This window comes from Salvelinus namaycush, chromosome 3 (genome assembly GCF_016432855.1).
Source record: "Salvelinus namaycush isolate Seneca chromosome 3, SaNama_1.0, whole genome shotgun sequence".
Taxonomy (NCBI): Eukaryota; Metazoa; Chordata; class Actinopteri; order Salmoniformes; family Salmonidae; genus Salvelinus; species Salvelinus namaycush.
Genome location: NC_052309.1, coordinates 42,627,465 through 42,647,188, shown reverse-complemented (window position 1 = coordinate 42,647,188; position 19,724 = coordinate 42,627,465). Strand labels below are relative to the sequence as shown.

At 43.7% G+C, this 19,724-nt stretch overlaps 1 protein-coding gene across 2 annotated transcripts in view; it reads left to right on the top strand.

The window, feature by feature from the left end:
* Window positions 1-19,724, top strand: part of LOC120044370 (glutamate receptor 4) — a 203,514-nt gene that overhangs the window by 139,802 nt on the left and 43,988 nt on the right. For both annotated transcript variants that reach the window (XM_038988995.1, XM_038988996.1), the window contains exons 5-9: window positions 2,790-2,843; window positions 3,502-3,660; window positions 9,077-9,244; window positions 9,438-9,542; window positions 10,559-10,663. In XM_038988995.1, the coding sequence (XP_038844923.1) occupies window positions 2,790-2,843; window positions 3,502-3,660; window positions 9,077-9,244; window positions 9,438-9,542; window positions 10,559-10,663 (591 nt within the window). The remainder of the gene's footprint in view (window positions 1-2,789; window positions 2,844-3,501; window positions 3,661-9,076; window positions 9,245-9,437; window positions 9,543-10,558; window positions 10,664-19,724) is intronic.

Here is a 19,724-nt window from a genome sequence, read left to right as displayed (position 1 = left end):
CAATAATAATAATAATATGCATATTGTACGAGCAAGAATTGAGTACTAGGCAGTTTAATCTGGAGACCAATTTATGCTAAGTCGAAACAGCACCCCCTATATTCGCAAGAATTAAGCCTTAGACCCACCCATCTCTTTAAGAATTCACATGTGAGGCCACGTGCTAAACAGAATGAATATGGTAGTGTAGTAAACAACCAAAGATTTCAAGACTAATGGCTGGTTTATACTACGTCTATCAACGTGTCTGTAGACAGTTGTCACAGTGACATCATGAACATTCTATTGTTGTACGACATCAAACTTGTCGTTAACGTTATAAAAAAGTATAAACACAAAAACGACAGGCTGCATGACATCAGCAGCCTGGTGGTCCAAAATAGCATAACTGGTGTATTTTAACACCAATAAACCCATCCATTTAAAAATCTAGCAAACCAGGCAACTAAAAGCAATTTTACAAGTCCTCAACTGGCAGCATAATTAAATTAAATAGTACCCGCAAAACACCAGTCTCAACATAAACAGTGAAGAGGCGACTCCGGGATGCTGGCTTTCTAGGCAGAGTTGCAAAGGAAAAGCCATATCTCAGACTGGCCAATAAAAAGAAAAGATTAAGATGGGCAAAAGAACACAGACACTGGACAGAGGAACTCTGCCTAGAAGGCCAGCATCCCGGAGTCGCCTCTTCACTGTTGAAGTTGAGACTGGTGTTTTGCAGGTACTATTTAATGAAGCTGCCAGTTGAGGACTTGTGAGGCGTTTCTCAAAGTAGACACTCTAATGTACTTGTCCTCTTGCTCAGTTGTGCATCGGGGCCTCCCAATCCTCTTCCTATTCTGGTTAGGGCCAGTTTGCACTGTTCTGTGAAGGGAGTAGTACACAGCGTTGTACTAGATCTTCAGTTTCTTGGCAATTTCTCACATGGAATAGCCTTCATTTCTCAGAACAAGAATAGACTGACGAGTTTCAGAAGAAAGTCCTTTGTTTCTGGCTATTTTGAGCCTGTAATCGAACCCACAAATGCTGATGCTCCAGATACTCAACTAGTCTAAAGAAAGACAGTTTTATTGCTTCTTTAATCAGGACAACAGTTTTCAGCTGTGCTAACATAATTGCAAAATGGTTTTATAATGATCAATTAGCCTTTTAAAATGATAAACTTGGATTAGCTAACACAACGTGCCAATGGAACACAGGAGTGATGGTTGCTGATAATGGGCCTCTGTACACCTATGTAAATATTTCATAAAAAATCTACCGTTTCCAGCTACAATAGTCATTTACAACATTAACAATGTCTACACTGTATTTCTGATCAATTTTATTTTAATGGACAAAAAAATTTGCTTTTCTTTCAAAAACAAGGACATTTCTAAGTGATCCCAAACTTTTGAACAGTAGTGTAATCTTTTAAATTAACAAAATACTTTTTCACATAGGTAATGCACTGGAGCTTTAATAGTCTTGTATTCGTGGATCAATATAGCCATCTGCAGTGTGGGCAATTTTTTTCTTTCCAGCAGCCCCCACCCCCCCATGTCGATAAAAGGATCGCAGCACCCATACCCACAAACTACTTCCTGCAGCTATGCGCCACTCAGTTGCCTGTACTGTATGTAGTCAGAGTTGAATTAACCAAATAACCCCCTTCTCTGTTTCATAGTGTACTCCTCCGCCTCCCCCAGGCAACCAGTGTCTCTATCTCACATTTCAATTATTCAGCAAATCTCTGCTCCGGCATATCACTGTGCTAACAACTCTGTGTGTGTGTGTTTGTGTGTGTGTGTGTGTGTGTGTGTGTGTGTGTGTGTGTGTGTGTGTGTGTGTGTGTGTGTGTGTGTGTGTGTGTGTGTGTGTGTGTGTGTGTGTGTGTGTGAGATAGATATATATATATATATATATATATATATATATATATATATATATATATATCCCTGGACACACAACCAACAGTATCCATTATATCTATGTAGGCCTCAGTACACACAACATCTAAATTAGCAGGTCAAATCTTCTTTTTTTTTTTTTACCTCTGCATGGGTCCCCTTTTAAAGGGTAATTAAAAAAAAAATTTTGCTTATTTTTAACTTCCCTCAGGTGTTATTGTTTCCTCCAAACCGGTTTTCATTTTGTTACCTGGTTATTTAGCGATGTCCAGAAAAATGTAGCTCGCATTTTTGGAGAATGGAGCTATGCTAGTGGAAACAGATTATATTTGTAAGCGAGACATTCAAACACATTAGGCTAAAACTTTAAAGACACAACAATGGATGCTTTACAGAGCATTCATAAAGTCTTAATAATCAATTCGTAGATACTGTACCTCACAAATCATCTATAAGCAGAGTCATACTACATGGCGACGTAAGCGGCAGCTGTCTTGAGTTCAAAGTCTGTTTAGCTATTTGATCTGCTTGTGTTCAATGATGATGATGATGACGATGATGACAATGATTCAATGAACATTCTCTGTCTCTCTCTCCATGCCGGGAACATTGTCATGTCTTGCCTCGCCTCAAAGTGTCTGTCTGTCTTTTTCCTTGTGTGGTACTCATCCGGATGCCTACTCATTTGTTTAGACAGTCGGCAGGTCTGATTTCTCCCCATGAAAGACAATGTTCACGCGGTGGCAAGCCGCACACACTGGGGTGTCATTCAACTGACAGCCAATTAAGCATGCTAATGCTAATTCAGTCGGGTTCAATTAAAATCTGTCGAACGTTTGTCCCTTTCCAGTCGGGTTGACTTAACGTTTCTCTAACGTTTCTCCTCCCCTTCTCTCGCAGATTGTCAGCGTCGGAAAACATGTCAAAGGCTACCATTACATCATGGCTAACTTGGTGAGGGGAAAAAATCCTGGCATGTCTTGACTACATCCTTATTCTTCCTTCTTCTCTCTGTCTCTCTCCCCCCCCCCCCCCTCTCTTCTCGTCTATGTAATTAGTATTCAGCCCATTTCCACAGTGACAGTGTATTAATGATGTCCAGAGCAGGACAGCTCAGTGTGTGTGTGTGTGGGTGTGTGCATGAGTGGGAGTGTGGGTGTGAGTGTGACACAGCATTGGAGGCATCAGAGCACTGGGCTGAGAGAGATTACTGTTGGCACAATCCTTCTTACCAGCTCTCTGCTATAGAAGCAGGGCGTCGACAGAATTCAGACTCAGCCGGTGATCTTAGAAAAGGCTAGGGGAGAATTCGGAGAAGTGTTTGGTGTCCTTTTATGTTGTGGTATCACATACTGTACATGGTCCTGTCTCTGTTTCTCTCCTTTTCTCGCTCTCTTTGCCTCTCTTCTCTTCCCCTTCTTCTTCTCTCTCTCCCACCATATCTCACTTTATTTCTATCCCTTTTTCTAATTACCTTTTGCCTACCTCCATCACTCTCCTTACCTCTATCTATAAATATCATTCTCTCATCCTCTCTCTTCTTCTCTGCCCTCTGCCTCCATCCGTACCAAACGCTCCATCTCGCCCCCCTTCCCCCCACTCTCTCTCCCAGGGGTTTAAGGACATCAACCTGGAGCGCTTCATGCATGGAGGGGCCAACGTGTCGGGCTTTCAGCTGGTGGACTTCAGTAACCCCATGGTCATCAAGCTGATGCAGCGCTGGAACAAGCTGGACCAGAGGGAATACCCAGGCTCCGACAGCCCCCCGAAGGTAACACCCTACCTAGGGGTTAATAAGTCCTCTTTCATCTTCACTAATGTCCTGCATTCTCCCCCATCCCCTGAAGAGGGACAGCTCCCTCCCATGGTACACTATGCCTGGGGGTTCTCTGGTGTATCTCTCCTCTAAGGTTTGGAGGATAGCACCCAGGGAGGATTTGTCAGAGCTGAGTCAATCAGGATCAGACCTGAGACCTTTTCCAATGCCATGCCTGTCCTTCTGGGCTCACTTTATGTGGCTTTAGGATTCTACAAGACCAAATGCAGAGGTGCAGGGTTAGCTAGGGCATGGAGACGTTCACACACACATACATACACACACACACACACACACACACACACACACACACACACACACACACACACACACACACACACACACACACACACACACACACACACACACACACACACACACACACACACACACACACACAAGCACAAACACTTAAAATACCTTGCAGTACCTGCTAACCTGCTAACAGTCTCATCTGCACTGTCAAGGGCCAGGTGCAAGTCAAATTGTATTTGTCACATGCGCTGAATACAACAGGTATTCAGCGCACAGTGAAATGCTTACTTACAAGCCCTTAACCAACAATGCAGTTTTAAGAAAAAATAAGTGTTAAGTAAAAAAATAGATAATAGAAAATAAAAATAATAGATAATTAAAAAGCAGCATAAAATAAAAATCGAATCAAATTTTATTGGCACATTCAAATGGTTAGCAGATGTTATTGCGAGTGCAGCGAAATTCTGGTGCTTCTAGTTCCGGCAGTGCAGCAATATCAACAAGTAATCTAACAATTCCACAACAGCTACCTTATATTGTGCATCTGTAAAGGTTTGTGAGGGTTTTGGGTGACAAGCCAAATTTCTTCAGCCTCCTGAGGTTGAAGAGGCGCTATCGCCTGGGATCGCACAGGGCGAGGTTGATACCCAGGGCCTCAGGCTTAATGATGAGCTTGGAGGGTACTATGGTGTTGAATGCTGAGCTGTAGTCAATGAACAGCATTATTAAACTTGGCGCTCCGGTACCACTTGCTGTGCGGTAGCAGAGAGAACAGTCTATGACTACGGTGGCTGGAGTCTTTGACAATTTTTTGGACCTTCCTCTGACATCGCCTTGTATAGAGGTCCTGGATGGCAGGAAGCTTGGCCCCAGTGATGTACTAGGCCGTATGCACTACCCTATGTAGTGCCTTGCGGTCAGAGGCAGAGCAGTTGCCATAACAGGCAGTGATACAACTGGTTAGGATGCTCTCGATGGTGCAGCCGTAGAACTTTTTGAGGATCTGAGGAGCCATGACAAATCTTTTCAATCTCCTGAGGGGGAATAGGCTTTGTCGTGCCCTATTCACGACTGTCTTGCTGTGTTTGGACCATGATAGTTTGTTGTTGATGTGGACACCAAGGAACGTGAAACTCTCAACCTGCTCCACTACAGCCCCGTCGATGAGAATGGGGGCATGGTCTGTTCTCCTTTTCTTGTAGTCCACAAACATCTCCTTTGTCTTGATCATATTTGAGGGAGAGGTTGTTATCCTGGCACCACATGGCCAGATCTCTGACCTCCCTATAGGATGTTGCAGAAGGAGGTGTTTAGTCCCAGGGTCCTTAGCTTAGTGATGAGCTTTGAGGGCACTATGATGTTGAACGCTGAGCTGTAGTCAATGAATGGCATTCTCACCTAGATGTCCCTTTTGTCCAGGTGGGAAAGGGCAGTGTGGAATGCAATAGAGATTGCATCATCTGTGGATCTTTTGGGGCGGTATGCAAATTGGAGTGGGACTAGGGTTTCTGGGATAATGGTGTTGTGAGCCATGACCAGCCTTTCAAAGCACTTCATGGCTACAGACGTGAGTGCTACGGGTCGGTAGTCATTTAGGCAGGTTACCTTAGTGTTCTTGGGCACAGGGACTATGGTGGTCTGCTTGAAACATATTGGTATTACAGACACTTGCCAATTGGTCAGCGCATGCTCGGAGTACACGTCCTGTTAATCCGTCTGGTCCTGCGGCCTTGTGAATGTTGACCTGTTTAAACGACTTACTCACATCGGCTACTGAGAGCGTGATCACGCAGTAGTCCGGAACAGCTGATGCTCTCATGCATGCTTCAGTGTAGCTTGCCTCAAAGCGAGCATAGAAGTAATTTAACTCATCTGGTAGGCTTGTCACGGCTGTGCTTCCCTTTGTAGTCTGTAATACTTTGCAAGCCCTGCCACATCCGACGAGCGTCAGAGCCGGTGTTGTACGATTCAATCTTAGTTCTGTGTTCTGTGTATTTACAATGACGGCCTACACCAACCAAACCCGGCCGACGCTGGGCAAATTGTGCGCCTCCCTATGGGACTCCCAATCACGGCCGGTTGTGATACAGCCTGGATTCGAACCAGGGTGTCTGTAGTGACTCCTCTAGCACTGAGATGCAGTGCCTTAGAAGCCAGTGACTGATGTGTTCTACTCCTCAATGCCATCGGAAGAATCCTGGAACATATTCCAGTCTGTGCTAGCAAAACAGTCCTGTAGCTTAGCATCTGAAACATCTGACCACTTCTTTATTGACCGAGTCACTGGTGCGTCCTTGTTTTTGCTTGTAAGCAGGAATCAGGCGGATAGAATTATGGTCAGATTTGCCAAATGGAGGACGAGGGAGAGCTTTGTACACGTCTCTGTGTGTGGAGTAAAGGTGGTCTGGAGTTCTTTTTTCTCTGGTTGCACATTTAACATGCTTTTAGAAATGAGGTAAAACTGATTTAAGTTTCCCTGCATTAAAATCACCAGCCACTAGGAGTGCCGCCTCTGGATGAGCATTTTCCTGTTTGCTTATGGCCATATACAGCTCATTGAGTGCGGTCTTAGCGCCAGCATCGGGTTGTGGTGGTAAATAGACAGCTACAAAAAATATAGATGAAAACTCTCTTGGTAAATACTGTGGTCTACAGCTTATCATGAGATACTTCAAGACTTTCTTATGATTCGATTTCTTGCACCGGCTGTTGTTTACAAATAGACACAGAATGCCAGCCCTTGTCTAACCGGAGGTGGCTGTTCTATCCTGCCGATGCAGCAGAAACCCGCCAGCTGTATGTTATTCATGTCGTCGTTCAGCCACGACTCTGTGAAACATAAGATATTACAGTTTTTAATGTCCCGTTGGTAGGATATACGTGATCGTAGCTCGTCTATTTTGTTATCCAATGATTGTACGTTGGCTAATAGGACTGATGGTCGAGGCAGATTACCTACACGTCTTCTGATCTTTACAAGGCACCCCGACCTACATCCCCGATATATCTTTCTCATGCGAATCACAGGGATTTGGGCCTTGTCGGGTGTCTGAAGTAAATCCTTTGCATCCGAATCGTTAAAGAAAACATCTTTATCCAGTACAAGGTGAATAATCGCTGTCCTGATATCTAGAAGCTCTTTTCGGCAGAAACATTTAAGTACAAAATAAGTTACAAATAATGCGAAATAACACACACAATAGCACAATTGTTTAGGAGACCGTAAAACGGCAGCCATATCCTCCAGTGCCAGGCAATGGGATTGTATCTCAATCCTCTCTCTGTCTCACACCTGTGGACTTTCTCAGTGTTGGAATAGTAGAGCCCAATGCCTGAGGGAGCTCCACTCTTGCTAGGGGGCCATGGCCATGGGCACTGGTGCTTTAGCTAACTTTAGCTGGCCTGCTGCACTTGACTGCACTGGACTGCACTCTATCAGGCTTGGCTTGGCTCAGCTTGGGTGGGCTGGGGTGGGGTGGGGTGGACTACAGTGGGTTAAAGGGACAGTTCACTTTTTTGACGTTCTAGCTCATTTTTAACATACTGAGGGTGTCGTCATTTCATCCAAACCATTTTTTAAGCTTGTTTGCTGGTTATTTAACAACATCCAGAGTGTAGCGATCCCAGGGGAAACGGATCAAAAAAGCCTTGGGAAATATCTTTGCCTAACGCAGAGAGGAGCGCGGTTGCTTTCCCCATGCTTTTAAATGTACTGCTAACTGGATCAATGAATTTTCACCAGCATGGCTTCATGCGCCAAAAATGCTAACCATGAGATTCTGGTTGTTGCTAAATAACCAGCAAAGGAACTTAAAAACGGTTTGGATAAAACAACAACAAAGAAGTTGAAAATAAGCTAAAACTTAAATAAATAACTCTCCCTTTAAGGGTCTCGGTGACCAGCAGTCACCCACCACCCGCATCATGAGTCAGAAGCTCTGAGTGCTGAGCTGCACTGCCTTGGGATAGAGGGGAGAAGGAGGGAGGGAGTGATGGAGGGAGGGAGAAGAGAGAGGGAATGGATGGAGAGAGGGAGAGAGACTGGGAGAAGAGAGAGAAAAAACATTAGACCATTTCAGTTTGTCCGTGATGTGTACGCCGAGGAACTTAACTTTCCACCTTCTCTACTACTGTGCCGTCGATGTGGACAGGGGGGTGCTCCCTCTGCTGTTTCCTGAAGTCCACGATCATCACCTTTGTTTTGTTAACGTTGAGTGTGAGGTTATTTTCCTGACACCACACTCCGAGGGCCCTCACCTCCTCCCCTGTAGGCCGTCTCGTCGTTGTTGGTAATCAAGCCTACCACTGTAGTGTCGTCTGCAAACTTGATGATTGAGTTGGAGGTGTGTGTGTGTAAGAGTGTGTTTTTGATCCCTTATCACCATTCCAATGTTCTCCCTACCAAACAGCCTCTGTCTCTGCTGTACAGTAGCACCATTCATCATTGCTGTATTGAGTGGAGCACCACTATGTCCTGGTCACAGTCTAGATGGAGGTCAACCAAACAGCCACAACACCCTCATAACTCCTTGGTAGGATTGTCCCTCTTATCTCTTCAAGTGCCCAGACTCTTATTGATGGCCTGCCTGTGCCAGTCGGTGCTAACCTTCGTGCCCAGGGTGCGGCTGACATCAGCCGGGGTTATCAAACTGTTTATCGCCCCCTTGCCCCACATTGATATAGGAAGCATGTCTGCCCCGACAGGGGGTTGATGGTCCACAGACACATAAACACATAAGTCCCCCTCACCCTCCCACCTAGCTACCCACACACACACACACGCACCCTGTGCCCCCCACCCTCCACACACACACACTGCGCCCCCCACAGAGAGCTGTAATGAGTGAGGGAGGGATGAGGGAGAGCTGGGTTAATGAGTAGGATTCCCCCAGGCCAGAGGCAAAGTTACAGTGCCTTCAAAAAGTATTCACATCCTTTGACTTTTTCCACATTTGGTGGTGTTTGGCGTCACACGCCGAGAGAGTTTGTCATAATGCAACAGTCTTCCTTGACGCAAATAATGTGTTTTATGCCCATTGCACACACGCAGAAACCTTTCCCTCGTTTCATCCCCCTACCACACACACACACCTGACGATTCTCTCCTGTTCCCCAGTACACGTCGGCTCTGACGTACGACGGTGTGATGGTGATGGCAGAGGCCTTCAGGAACCTACGTAGGCAGAAGGTTGACATCTCTCGCCGGGGCAATGCTGGGGACTGTCTGGCTAACCCCGCCGCCCCCTGGAATCAGGGCATTGACATGGAGCGCACCCTCAAACAGGTATCTACCACTGCACCTCAAAGCCATTTCGGTTCATGAATGACCTCATTTCTGCAAACTCTATGATATCCACAAAGGACAAACTGTCAACACTACAAACTGTTTCCTATGAAATGTGCTCTTATTTAAAATAGAACGAAGGTATACCTGCATTCTATGTGACTCTGATGATAGTGTCTTGTCCTGTGTACAGGTCTGGCTGCAGGGATTAACAGGTAATGTCCAGTTTGACCACTATGGACGCAGGGTCAACTACACCATGGACGTGTTTGAGCTGAAGAACAACGGACCCAGACGAGTAAGATGACTACTGGCCCACCAGTCATTTGAAAACATGATAACTATATGTTTGAATATCTATTTACTATATGTTTCATTTTATTCTCAATTTCCATCACTGCCCATGCTTTCTAGCTATCACCATAATAACTACACCATAATACCACTATACCATAATCATTTGAATAACAAATGTTTTGTTTGTTTCATTTCATTTTCAATTTCCATGGTTTAAAATGCCAGAAGAGAGTGAACATCTGTTTATCTGTTTCTCATCTTATTATTGTCTGTGTGTCTGTAGAACCTGGGTATTGTGTATTAGTGATTAACAGTAGCGTGAACAGTATACTCAGGCTTCGAGAATGTGTGTGTGTGTGTATTTTGCCGTGTCCTGTATATTGTTTTCAGTGCTGTGTGTGTGTGTGTGTGTGTACGTGCAGGACTCCAGCCAACTACGGTACGTGAATAGAGAGAGGTGGAGCAGTAGAGTGAGAGAGAGAGTGATGGAGGAGAGAGAGGGGGATGAAGTGGAGGGGTGGTTGGGCCTACCCACAGGCTGGCTCTGCATGCTTAGGGTCAAATACACCTATACATACATGCCATCCCTTTCTCTCTCCCCTCCCTTCTTCCTGCTCAATGGCAGACACCAGCAGGATGAAACAAAACCTGTTTAGCTTTATTATATACCATGTATAAAACAGTATTTTGGCAGACATATTCACTTCCTTAGCTTGACTCACCTATTATATGACTCAGATTCATATACTGTACAATACAAAACTAAACATTGTGCATTTTTATACATGGCACAACCAAGCATACAATGTGTGTGACTCTTCTCCTTTGCTTGTATACACAACATATCTCAGATAGTCTCAGAGATCCTAACATCACATAATTAACACAAAAATACTGGAAACGACACATACTCTACGGTGAGTAATCAGGACAAACGCATTCAAACAATGAAGAAATCATACCACGCACGCACACACACCCTGGCCGTTCCACTCACAGTCCTCTCATTGTCTCCAGATGGGTTACTGGACGGATTCAGACAAGCTGGTTCTGATCCAGAATGAAGCCCTCAATCCCAACGAAATCATGGAGAACAGAACTGTCGTGGTCACCACTATCATGGTAAGACGCACTACAATCCTACTAACACACATGTACACGTGTACACACACACACACACACACACAGAGACACACGTGTCTCACACACACACACAAAAGAGACACAGACACACACTAGCACTCTCAAGTCTTAAGCTGTGTTCGAATACCCATACTAACATACGGTATACTACATACTTAATGAGTATATACTATTAGTTAATTTTAGTATACTGTAAATGAACGGTATCCTTTCGGTTGAGCGTACTAGAGGTCTAGCGCTCTCAAGTCTTAGTGTTCTCCCCGGAAAAGCTCTACTCTACTTTCATTCAGTCACACAAACACACACCTTATCCAAAACACACGTCAACATTGGCACTGCAGATGCTTTTGAGATGTTGTTCCACTAGGTGTGATGGAGATTGTAAAAATGTCACTAAGTGCAGTACCTGCCATGACTAGTCTAGTCCCCTTTATAAAATGCATGAGCTGCATTCTGTATCCTTGCCAGAGACTGCTACAGCCGCATTTTAACAGCTGTCAGTCAATTTGGCCAGACAAAGTCAGATTCTATTACTCAAACACACGGACACACACGGACACACACACACACACACACACACATGCACACACACACACACACACACACACAAAAACAGGCAAACGCATGTACTCACAAACCCACAAACACACGTGTGCACACAGAAACATACACAGAACTCTCTGGGCCCAACTCTCTCTTCCACAGCACTCATTGTTTACGTACTAGTAGGCCTACAGGACCCAACTGATACCTTGGCACAAAATGGCTGCCTGTTTGCTTGGTTTCTCTTAGTGAAATTTGGACTAATACTGTAACCCTGTCTGTACCACAATTCAAAATGGCCACCGGTTGCATGGAATGTTAACTATGGGTACTAAATTAGAAGTCTTTTCATACTACTGAGCCGAGCCGAGCCAAAGCAAGCTGTGCTGAGCTGGCCTGGTTACGCATCCATCATAGTTGCTGGAACTGAGCTGAAAAGGACAATGTTAAAAGAACATTTCCACAGTTTGGCACGGTTTGGTTTGGGTCGGCATGATAGTGTGAAAACGGTGAAGATGTGCTGTGTTTCTGAGAGTGAAGGTGGCTGACTAGATAAGAGGAGATGGAGACAACAGGGTAAGAAAAGACAGAGTGAGTAGAGGAGGGATGGAAATGGGATTGGAGAGTCATACCTCAGCAGAATCCTCCTCTTTTCAGCCCCTGGTGAGGAAACCCATTTTAAGAAACTGAGAAACTGGACACAAGCAGAGCCCAAATGAAAGCCCATATTGGGAAACTGACGGACGGTATTGGACGTAACCAGAGCCAGAGTGAACCCCCTAAAGAAACAGACTGATGAAACAGAGAGCTGCGTCATGACTTCTAATGCACACCTTATTAGTTAACTGACCCAAGGGATGGATCTATCCAGAGCCAAAATGAACCCCCTCAAGAAGACACAAAATGGACACAGTCTGACCAAATTACGTGTTTTTTTAGAAGGAGCGAGATAGGAGCCACAATGGACCCTTCATCGTGCCTAAGGCCACAAGAATGCTTGATCTTCTTATCAAACATCACATCAACATGGTTGTACTTAACTGTGTGTGTGTGCGTGCGTGCTCGTGCGTGTGCGTGTGTCTCAAACAACTCTAGGATATAAATGTTCTTATTGCATGAATTTCCATGCCTGGCATATTCCAGGTGATTATGGTTGATACATTATTTGATATTGAAATGGATGTTAAGATGATTTTAACTAACTAACTTGAAAAATGCTCTGAGGCTGCTCTGAATCTGTGAGTTTCCATTCAGCTTTTGTATATAAGAGCTTTATAACACACCTTCTAAAGCACTGCCTAATTTCAGCTCATACAAACCACATCACCACGCTTCCATAGAGCATGATAATATCAGTGTTTAACTATGCTGGCTGTCTGGGATAGCATCTGTAATGTGTGTTTGCGCTTGATAATGCACTTGATAATGTTTGTTTACTGTAATACACACCAATTAAGCTTTTACTTCCGTATTACATTCTTTGCCAACTATGATAAGCCGAAACTGTAACTCAAACCTGGTTTGGTAATGCATTGAACCTCAACTGTACAGAAGTTTGTTATTGTCAGATAGTTGATCGATAAAGTTTTGGGAGAGGATGGATGAGATATCAGGAGTAGGGCATCATTAGGAAGTCGTCAGTTGTTATACTTCCTAATATGGATGCCGTCTAGGAGCTCCCCCTTTGATTCGCCTATAGTGAAGTGTCATTCACACTAAACTTTGAAAAGAGCCAGGTAGAGTCTGTTCAGCTGTTTGTCATGTAAATATGCAATTATTTCTGATGACAAGCCTTCATTTGGACTGGTATAGTAATCATTCATCCACAGTGGTAGCTCTGAATATGGCTCATCTCGAGCCTGATAGTAAACGCCTTTGTCCGTCGCTCGCCCGATTCATAGGCTATATTCTTCAAAGCGTTTCACACAAAAAAGCCATTAAAATTGGTGTTAAGTCAGATAATGAAAATACTTTATCACAATGGCACTCTGACTGAATGTATTTTGGCTTGGAGCTGCACACCTTTTTAGGCCTACAGTACTGAATGTCTCCTTATGGTAGCAAGGTAAACGTCATGTTTTAACCTTCTCAGAGCGTACATGGGACAAAATTGTGCCAAAACCCTACAAGGGACCAAAGGGAAACATTTCCTAATGTCTTTAGGACGTCCCCTGTTTGCTGATTGGTATGTAAGAATCAGAAAGGTATTTGAGAACTAGAAATGAGGGTATGTCAGAAATCAAATACCCATTTCACCCTCATATCAAGGACAAGGCAACAGAATGGTGTTTTATCCCAAACACAGCAGCTGGGGGGAATTACTGATAGCACCTGAACCTCAGCTGAGAAAGCACCTTGGACGTTTTCATATAGCTTTTTCTACTCATGCTTGAAATGTGCTCACTTTATTGAATGTCATGCAGCCAAGTGAAAAATAAAGGTTTGATTTGTGCAATAAGTGGTTGGTGATGACTGGGACACAGAGGAGCTGTTTTGAGAGAGAGAGCCTGTGTGTGTGTGTGTGTGTGTGTGTGTGTGTGTGTGTGTGTGTGTGTGTGTGTGTGTGTGTGTGTGTGTGTGTGTGTGTGTGTGTGTGTGTGTGTGTGTGTGTGTGTGTGTGTGTGTGTGTGTGTGTGTGTGTGTGTGTGTGTGTGTGTGTGTGTGTGTGTGTGTGTGTGTGTGTGTGTGTGTTTTGAATTTTAGCAGGGAGTCACCATTGAGACCAGTGTCTCTTTTAATACAATAGAAAGAACAAAAATTCAGCACAGACAAACATAAATATCTGTTGGTCACAGATACATAAAAACACTATCAACTTAAACAAACACATTCTTCATTATAACATTCCTCTGTCCACTCTCTAAATTGCCCCAGGGACACTAAGGTCTCTATGTGTACTGTTTTTGGAGAAGAACTAAAAGCTGATTTACAGTACCTAACTCTGAAGACACCAAAGTAGTCTCCAGAGTTAACCAACCCTGTGTTTTGGTATATCCTTGAGGGGACTAGAAGTCCTCAAAAGGCTAGTAAAACAAGAACAATTCCAGGGATTTGGGAACATTTCGCCAGCCCCCACATGGAAAACAAGCTACACTGAACTAAAATATTAACGCAACACTCAACAATTTCAAAGATTTTACTGAGTTATAGTTCATGTAAGGAAATCAGTCAATTGAAATACATGTATTAGGCCCTAATCTATGAATTTCACATGACTGGGAATACAGATATGCATCTGTTGGTCACAGATACCTTACAAAAAAAGGTAGGGGCGTAGGTCAGAAAACCAGTCAGTATCTGGTGTGACCACCATTTGCCTCATGCAGCGCGATATATCCTTCGCATAGAGCTGATCAGGCTGTTGACTGTGGCCTGTGGAATGTTGTCCCACTCCTCTTCAATGGTTGTGCGAAGTTGCTGGATATTGGCTGGAACTGGAACACCATTTTCGTACAAGTGGATCCAGAGCATTCCGAACATGCTCAATGGGTGACATGTCCGGTGAGTATGCAGGCCATAGAAGAACTGGGACATTTTCAGCTTCCAGGAGTTGTGTACAGATACTAGCAACTTGTGGCCGTGCATTATCATGCTAAAACATGAGGCGGTGGATGAATGGCACGAAGGGATGAAGGTATGAAGGGCCTCAGAATCTTGTCACGGTATCGCTTTGCATTCAAATTGCCATCGATAAAATGCAATTTTGTTCATTGTCCGTAGCTTATGCCTACCCATACCATAATCCCACCGCCACCATGGGGCACTTTGTTCTCAGCGTTGACATCAGCAAACCGCTCGCCCTCACGACGCACATCTGCCATGTCCCCGGTACAGTTGAAACCGGGATTTATCCATGAAGAGCACACATCTCCAGCGTGCCAGTAGCCATCAAAGGTGAGCATTTGCCCACTGAAGTCGGATACGATGGCGAACTGCAGTCAGGTCAAGACCCTGGTGAGTACGACGAGCATGCAAATGAGCTTCCCTGAGATGTTTTCTGACAGTTTGTGCAGAAATTCTTGTGCAAACCCACAGTTTCATCACCTGTCCGGGTGGCTGATCTCAGACCATCCCGCAGGTGAAGAAGCCAGATGTGGAGGTTCTGGGCTGACGTGATTACACATTGTTTGCATTTGTGAGGCCGGTTGGACATCCTGCCAAATTCTCAAAATGGTAGAGAAATTAACATTAAATTATCTGGCAACAGCTCTGGTGGACATTCCTGCAGTCAGCATGCCAATTGCACACTCCCTCAAAACTTGAGACATCTGTGGCGTTGTGTACTGTAACAAAACTGCACATTTTAGAGCAGCCTTTTATTGTCCCTAGCACAAGGTGTGAATGCTATTTAATCAGCTTCTTGATATTCCACAACTGTCAGGTGGATGGATTATCTTGGCAAAGGAAAAATGTTCACTTAAAGGGATGAAAGAAAATTGTGCACAGAATTTGAGAGAAATAAGCTTTTGGTGCGTAATAATTTTTTGGGAACAACACTTTACATGTTGTGTTTATATTTTTTTCAGTGTATTTTAAGCTTAGGGGTTAGGGTTAGAATTAAGGTTAGGGGTTAGAGAGAAAGAGACATGGAGTGCTTTGTTTGGTGTATAAAACCCTAGTGTGATTGGATGTTTAAGGTCAATATATAGCCAAGTATATAGTCTAGAGCCGTCATTCTGATGCTTCTTGTTGTACGTACTCCTCATCTATCAGACAGACTGCATCTGTCAATTTGAATGTCAACTCACATGCATTTATTGTCTTCAATATATACGTGTCTGTGCAGATGTATCATGCTCATACATGATACAAGGGCGCGTGCCCCCTCAGATTTAAAAAAATGTCAGATGTTTAATTAATTACTAAACTTCATATTTAAGCCCACGTTTGACATAATTATTTATAAAAAAAGATTTATCAGCGGTATTTTGCAGAGGGGTCACACTGACTGGACCAGGCAAAGAGTACCCCCCCCCCCCCATTCTCCCTTGTAAGTGGTTCCTTCCAAGGTGCAGCGTGGAGCAAAGAGGAGGAGAGAGTGTATAGTGATGGGCAGGACTCCCAGGAGGTATGTTTGTACATCTATTTGATCAAGCTATGTAGCCTATTGATACTTTCTTGATGAATAAATCAAACAAAAATGTTTTGTTTCTAAAACACTAGCCACCTAGCAAGTTTATGATGTTGGCTTTCTGTGGCAATTTTAGCATGTGAATCTTGGTGGGGCAAATTCCTCAAATTTTTTTTAGATGCATGCCAGCAAAGCCACTACACAACACAACACTAAACAATACATTAATTGCACTATAACGGTGACAAACTGTGCCCACACACTGTTAGGGCCTAGATAAAGCTGTCCCAACAGCAGTCCCAACACCTTACCACTGCTACACCTGGCTATCAGCAGAGCCTTGTCAGGCAGCGAAACAGTTCATTCAGCCTCTTTTACTGCCTTATAGAAAAACATAGTTGATATGGCTGACTTGCTTAAACAAAAGTGGTTTCTACTGACAATTGAGATGTACAAACTATGGCATAAGGGGACGGCGAGCGGATAAGAGGCATTAATGAAAAAGCTAGGATGGACCTAGTCTATATATATAGTATAGTATAGTATAGTATATATAATTCAGAACTTTTGAAATGTACAGCGACAGAATTCAGAACATGGGCCATTCTTACAGTATTCTCCCTGTACACCAAGTCAGAACCGTAGGATAAATAAAGGGGGCATATAAGCAGACAATGAAAGCTCTTACAATATTTGATGATAACATTTATCTAAAACAGGCTATAGGCTACATGTACACCACCAAGTCAGAACAGTAGGCTAAGTTATGAGGGGAAAAGGGACCACATTATTAGGGTGAGGCACATGGGCAACTAACATCTTACTACAAAACATACACTTAGTATTGCTTTCTTAGCTACAGTATACATACATATCTCCCTGGCATGTTGCAGCAGCATACAATACATTTTTGGACTCACCTTGTGCTGTGCTCACTTGAACAGGAACTCACTGAAGTCCGAGATTTCCCAATTCCAAGATTCCAGTTTTGAACGAGGCAGAAGTCATGCTGGATTGACACCATGGCAAATATTGAATGTTTATCCTTTTAAGCTTGGAGACCCTTAAATCCAGACTTGGGACCCCACTCCACTGAATAGCAGGCTAGTGATTGCATTGCAATGTTTGCAGTTAGACACTGATTCCTTCCAAACCACTCATTGCTGAATTTGCGATTTCCAATTTGTGTAATGTTTATGTCCAATGGCCGATGAGCACCAATACGTTTTATCTATTCTTTCTCTTCATATGTGACCGACCGGCTCAAATCATTCTTATGTAGCAAAATTTGAAATTGTGTTTTTTACATTAGTTAAATGTAGAGACTTCGAGCTACGAAATGGTATATCATGCACTACAGTTGAGGAACAATAGGAAAGTAATTCTGCATTGAAAGTTGATAAACTTGTAAATTAACTTTTGATAAAATGGCCTTGGAATGTTTTGGTACTACTACTGGAGAGCCCTTCTTTGTCTACACCCATTCAGCATCATTCACACCCTCTTAAGCTTTAGCCCCACCCATCTCTTTAAGGGTTGATCCGAGCGTTCTGTACTAACAACAGAAGTCAAGAACCCAAGCTAACTTGCAAGCTGCTTCCAGGCACAAATGAGAGAACAGCTCACTGAACATTACTCACCCTAGCAGAGCTGGTTAGGCTGTTATGTTATCCAGATCGTTGGTGACTGCAACTGTTCTGTCAGATTGTCTGTTTGTAAATTCAGAGCGTTTCACTCTCGGAGCATTCAGAGTGCACTCTGGACTCTCTGGCCGATGAGTAGGGTTGATCCGAACGTTCTGACCTCACAACAGCAGTCAAGCACCCAAGCTAACATTGGCTAACTTGCTAGCTACTTCCAGACACAAATGAGAGGCTGTTTTCATGTTATCCAGAGCGTTGGTGACTGTAACTGTGCTGCTGGCAACAATTTAGTTACGGTTGTCAGTTAAGAACAAATTCTTATTTACAATGACGGCCTGGGAACAGTGGGTTAACTGCCTTGTTCAGGGGCAGAACGACAGATTTTTACCTTGTCAGCTCAGGGATTTGATCTAGCAACCTTTCAGTTACTGGCCCAACACTCTAACCACTAGGCTTCCTGCCACCCCCATTTTAAAAAAACAGTGTTAGACAGGATTACCAAGACATACTGACCAGCTCAAATAGATAAGCGTGCTATACTGTATGGCAGACCAATCCAAACTCATCTCTCGGCATGTCCAGCAAACTCATTATCTCAGCCAACCATGGCTAGCGGGAAGGTCTTTTTCTGTGGCTAAACCAACTAGACTTGTAATTTAACCATTTTATTCGTATTTACAGATGGCATACAAGTTTGTTATTAAGGCACATGAAAGTTCACATCTTCGAGAAGGCAATTCTGCAAAAAAAACATTTTTTATGTTCAAATGGCTCTCCTGTGAAGTAGTGTCCCACGACATACGCCTAGTTTCCTGAAACGGGTCACATATGACAAGAATTGAAAATAATTTGCCCGTAGATTGTCGACTTGATTCATGATGACTGCTAGCTAAGATTTTGAAAGTATCAGTCCAATCAAAGCTACTGTAGATATGTAACGTGATTTGAAATCATTATTTTTTTTTTACCTTTTATTTAACTAGGCAAGTCAGTTAAGAACAAATTCTTATTTACAATGACGGCCTACACCGGGCCAATTGTGCGCTGCCCTATGGGACTCCCAATCACAGCCGGTTGTGATACAGCCTGGATTCGAACCAGGGTGTTTGTATTGACACCTCTAGCACTGAGGTGAGGTGCCTTAGACCGCTGTCTAAGCGGTCTAAGGCACTGCATCTCAGTGCTAGAGGCGTCACTACAGACACCCTGGGGATTTTCAAGCTCTACCCTTAGATTTTGCGGTGACGTAGTGTCCCCATGAGTGACAGAACACTGAATCAATCACAGCACAACTAGAGAACATTACCAACCCCTACACACCGTATTTTCCACTGGCTGTCCCATAACCACAGAAAGCACTGAGCTAGGCTGAAACACCTGCATTTTGGAGCTGCCTTACTCAAGAAAGCAAAAAAGAGACAAAGTTTGTATGCGGCTTTATTAACTCAATGTTTTTTTTTTACATTGTTTGCAAACTGATATGTGACACGTTCTAATGGCAAAATAACATGCAACAGGTAGGGCTCAAAACATGCCCTGAATGACGGGTTGCCACTGTTGGCTTTAGCTAGCCAACTAGATAGATTCCCAATCTCCTAACCTCATAACTAGCCACAAAGCCATTTCAGGCTATCGGTCAAGTTAGAGTAGCTCGTTTAACCATCTTAGCTGGCATGCCTGCTGGCAAGGTTGCTAGGCTTTAGAAAAACAAACATTTACTATGTGTACTGAATAAGACTCACATTATTTTACATTTTTGTTCCCAGAGTTTAGCAGAGATGCA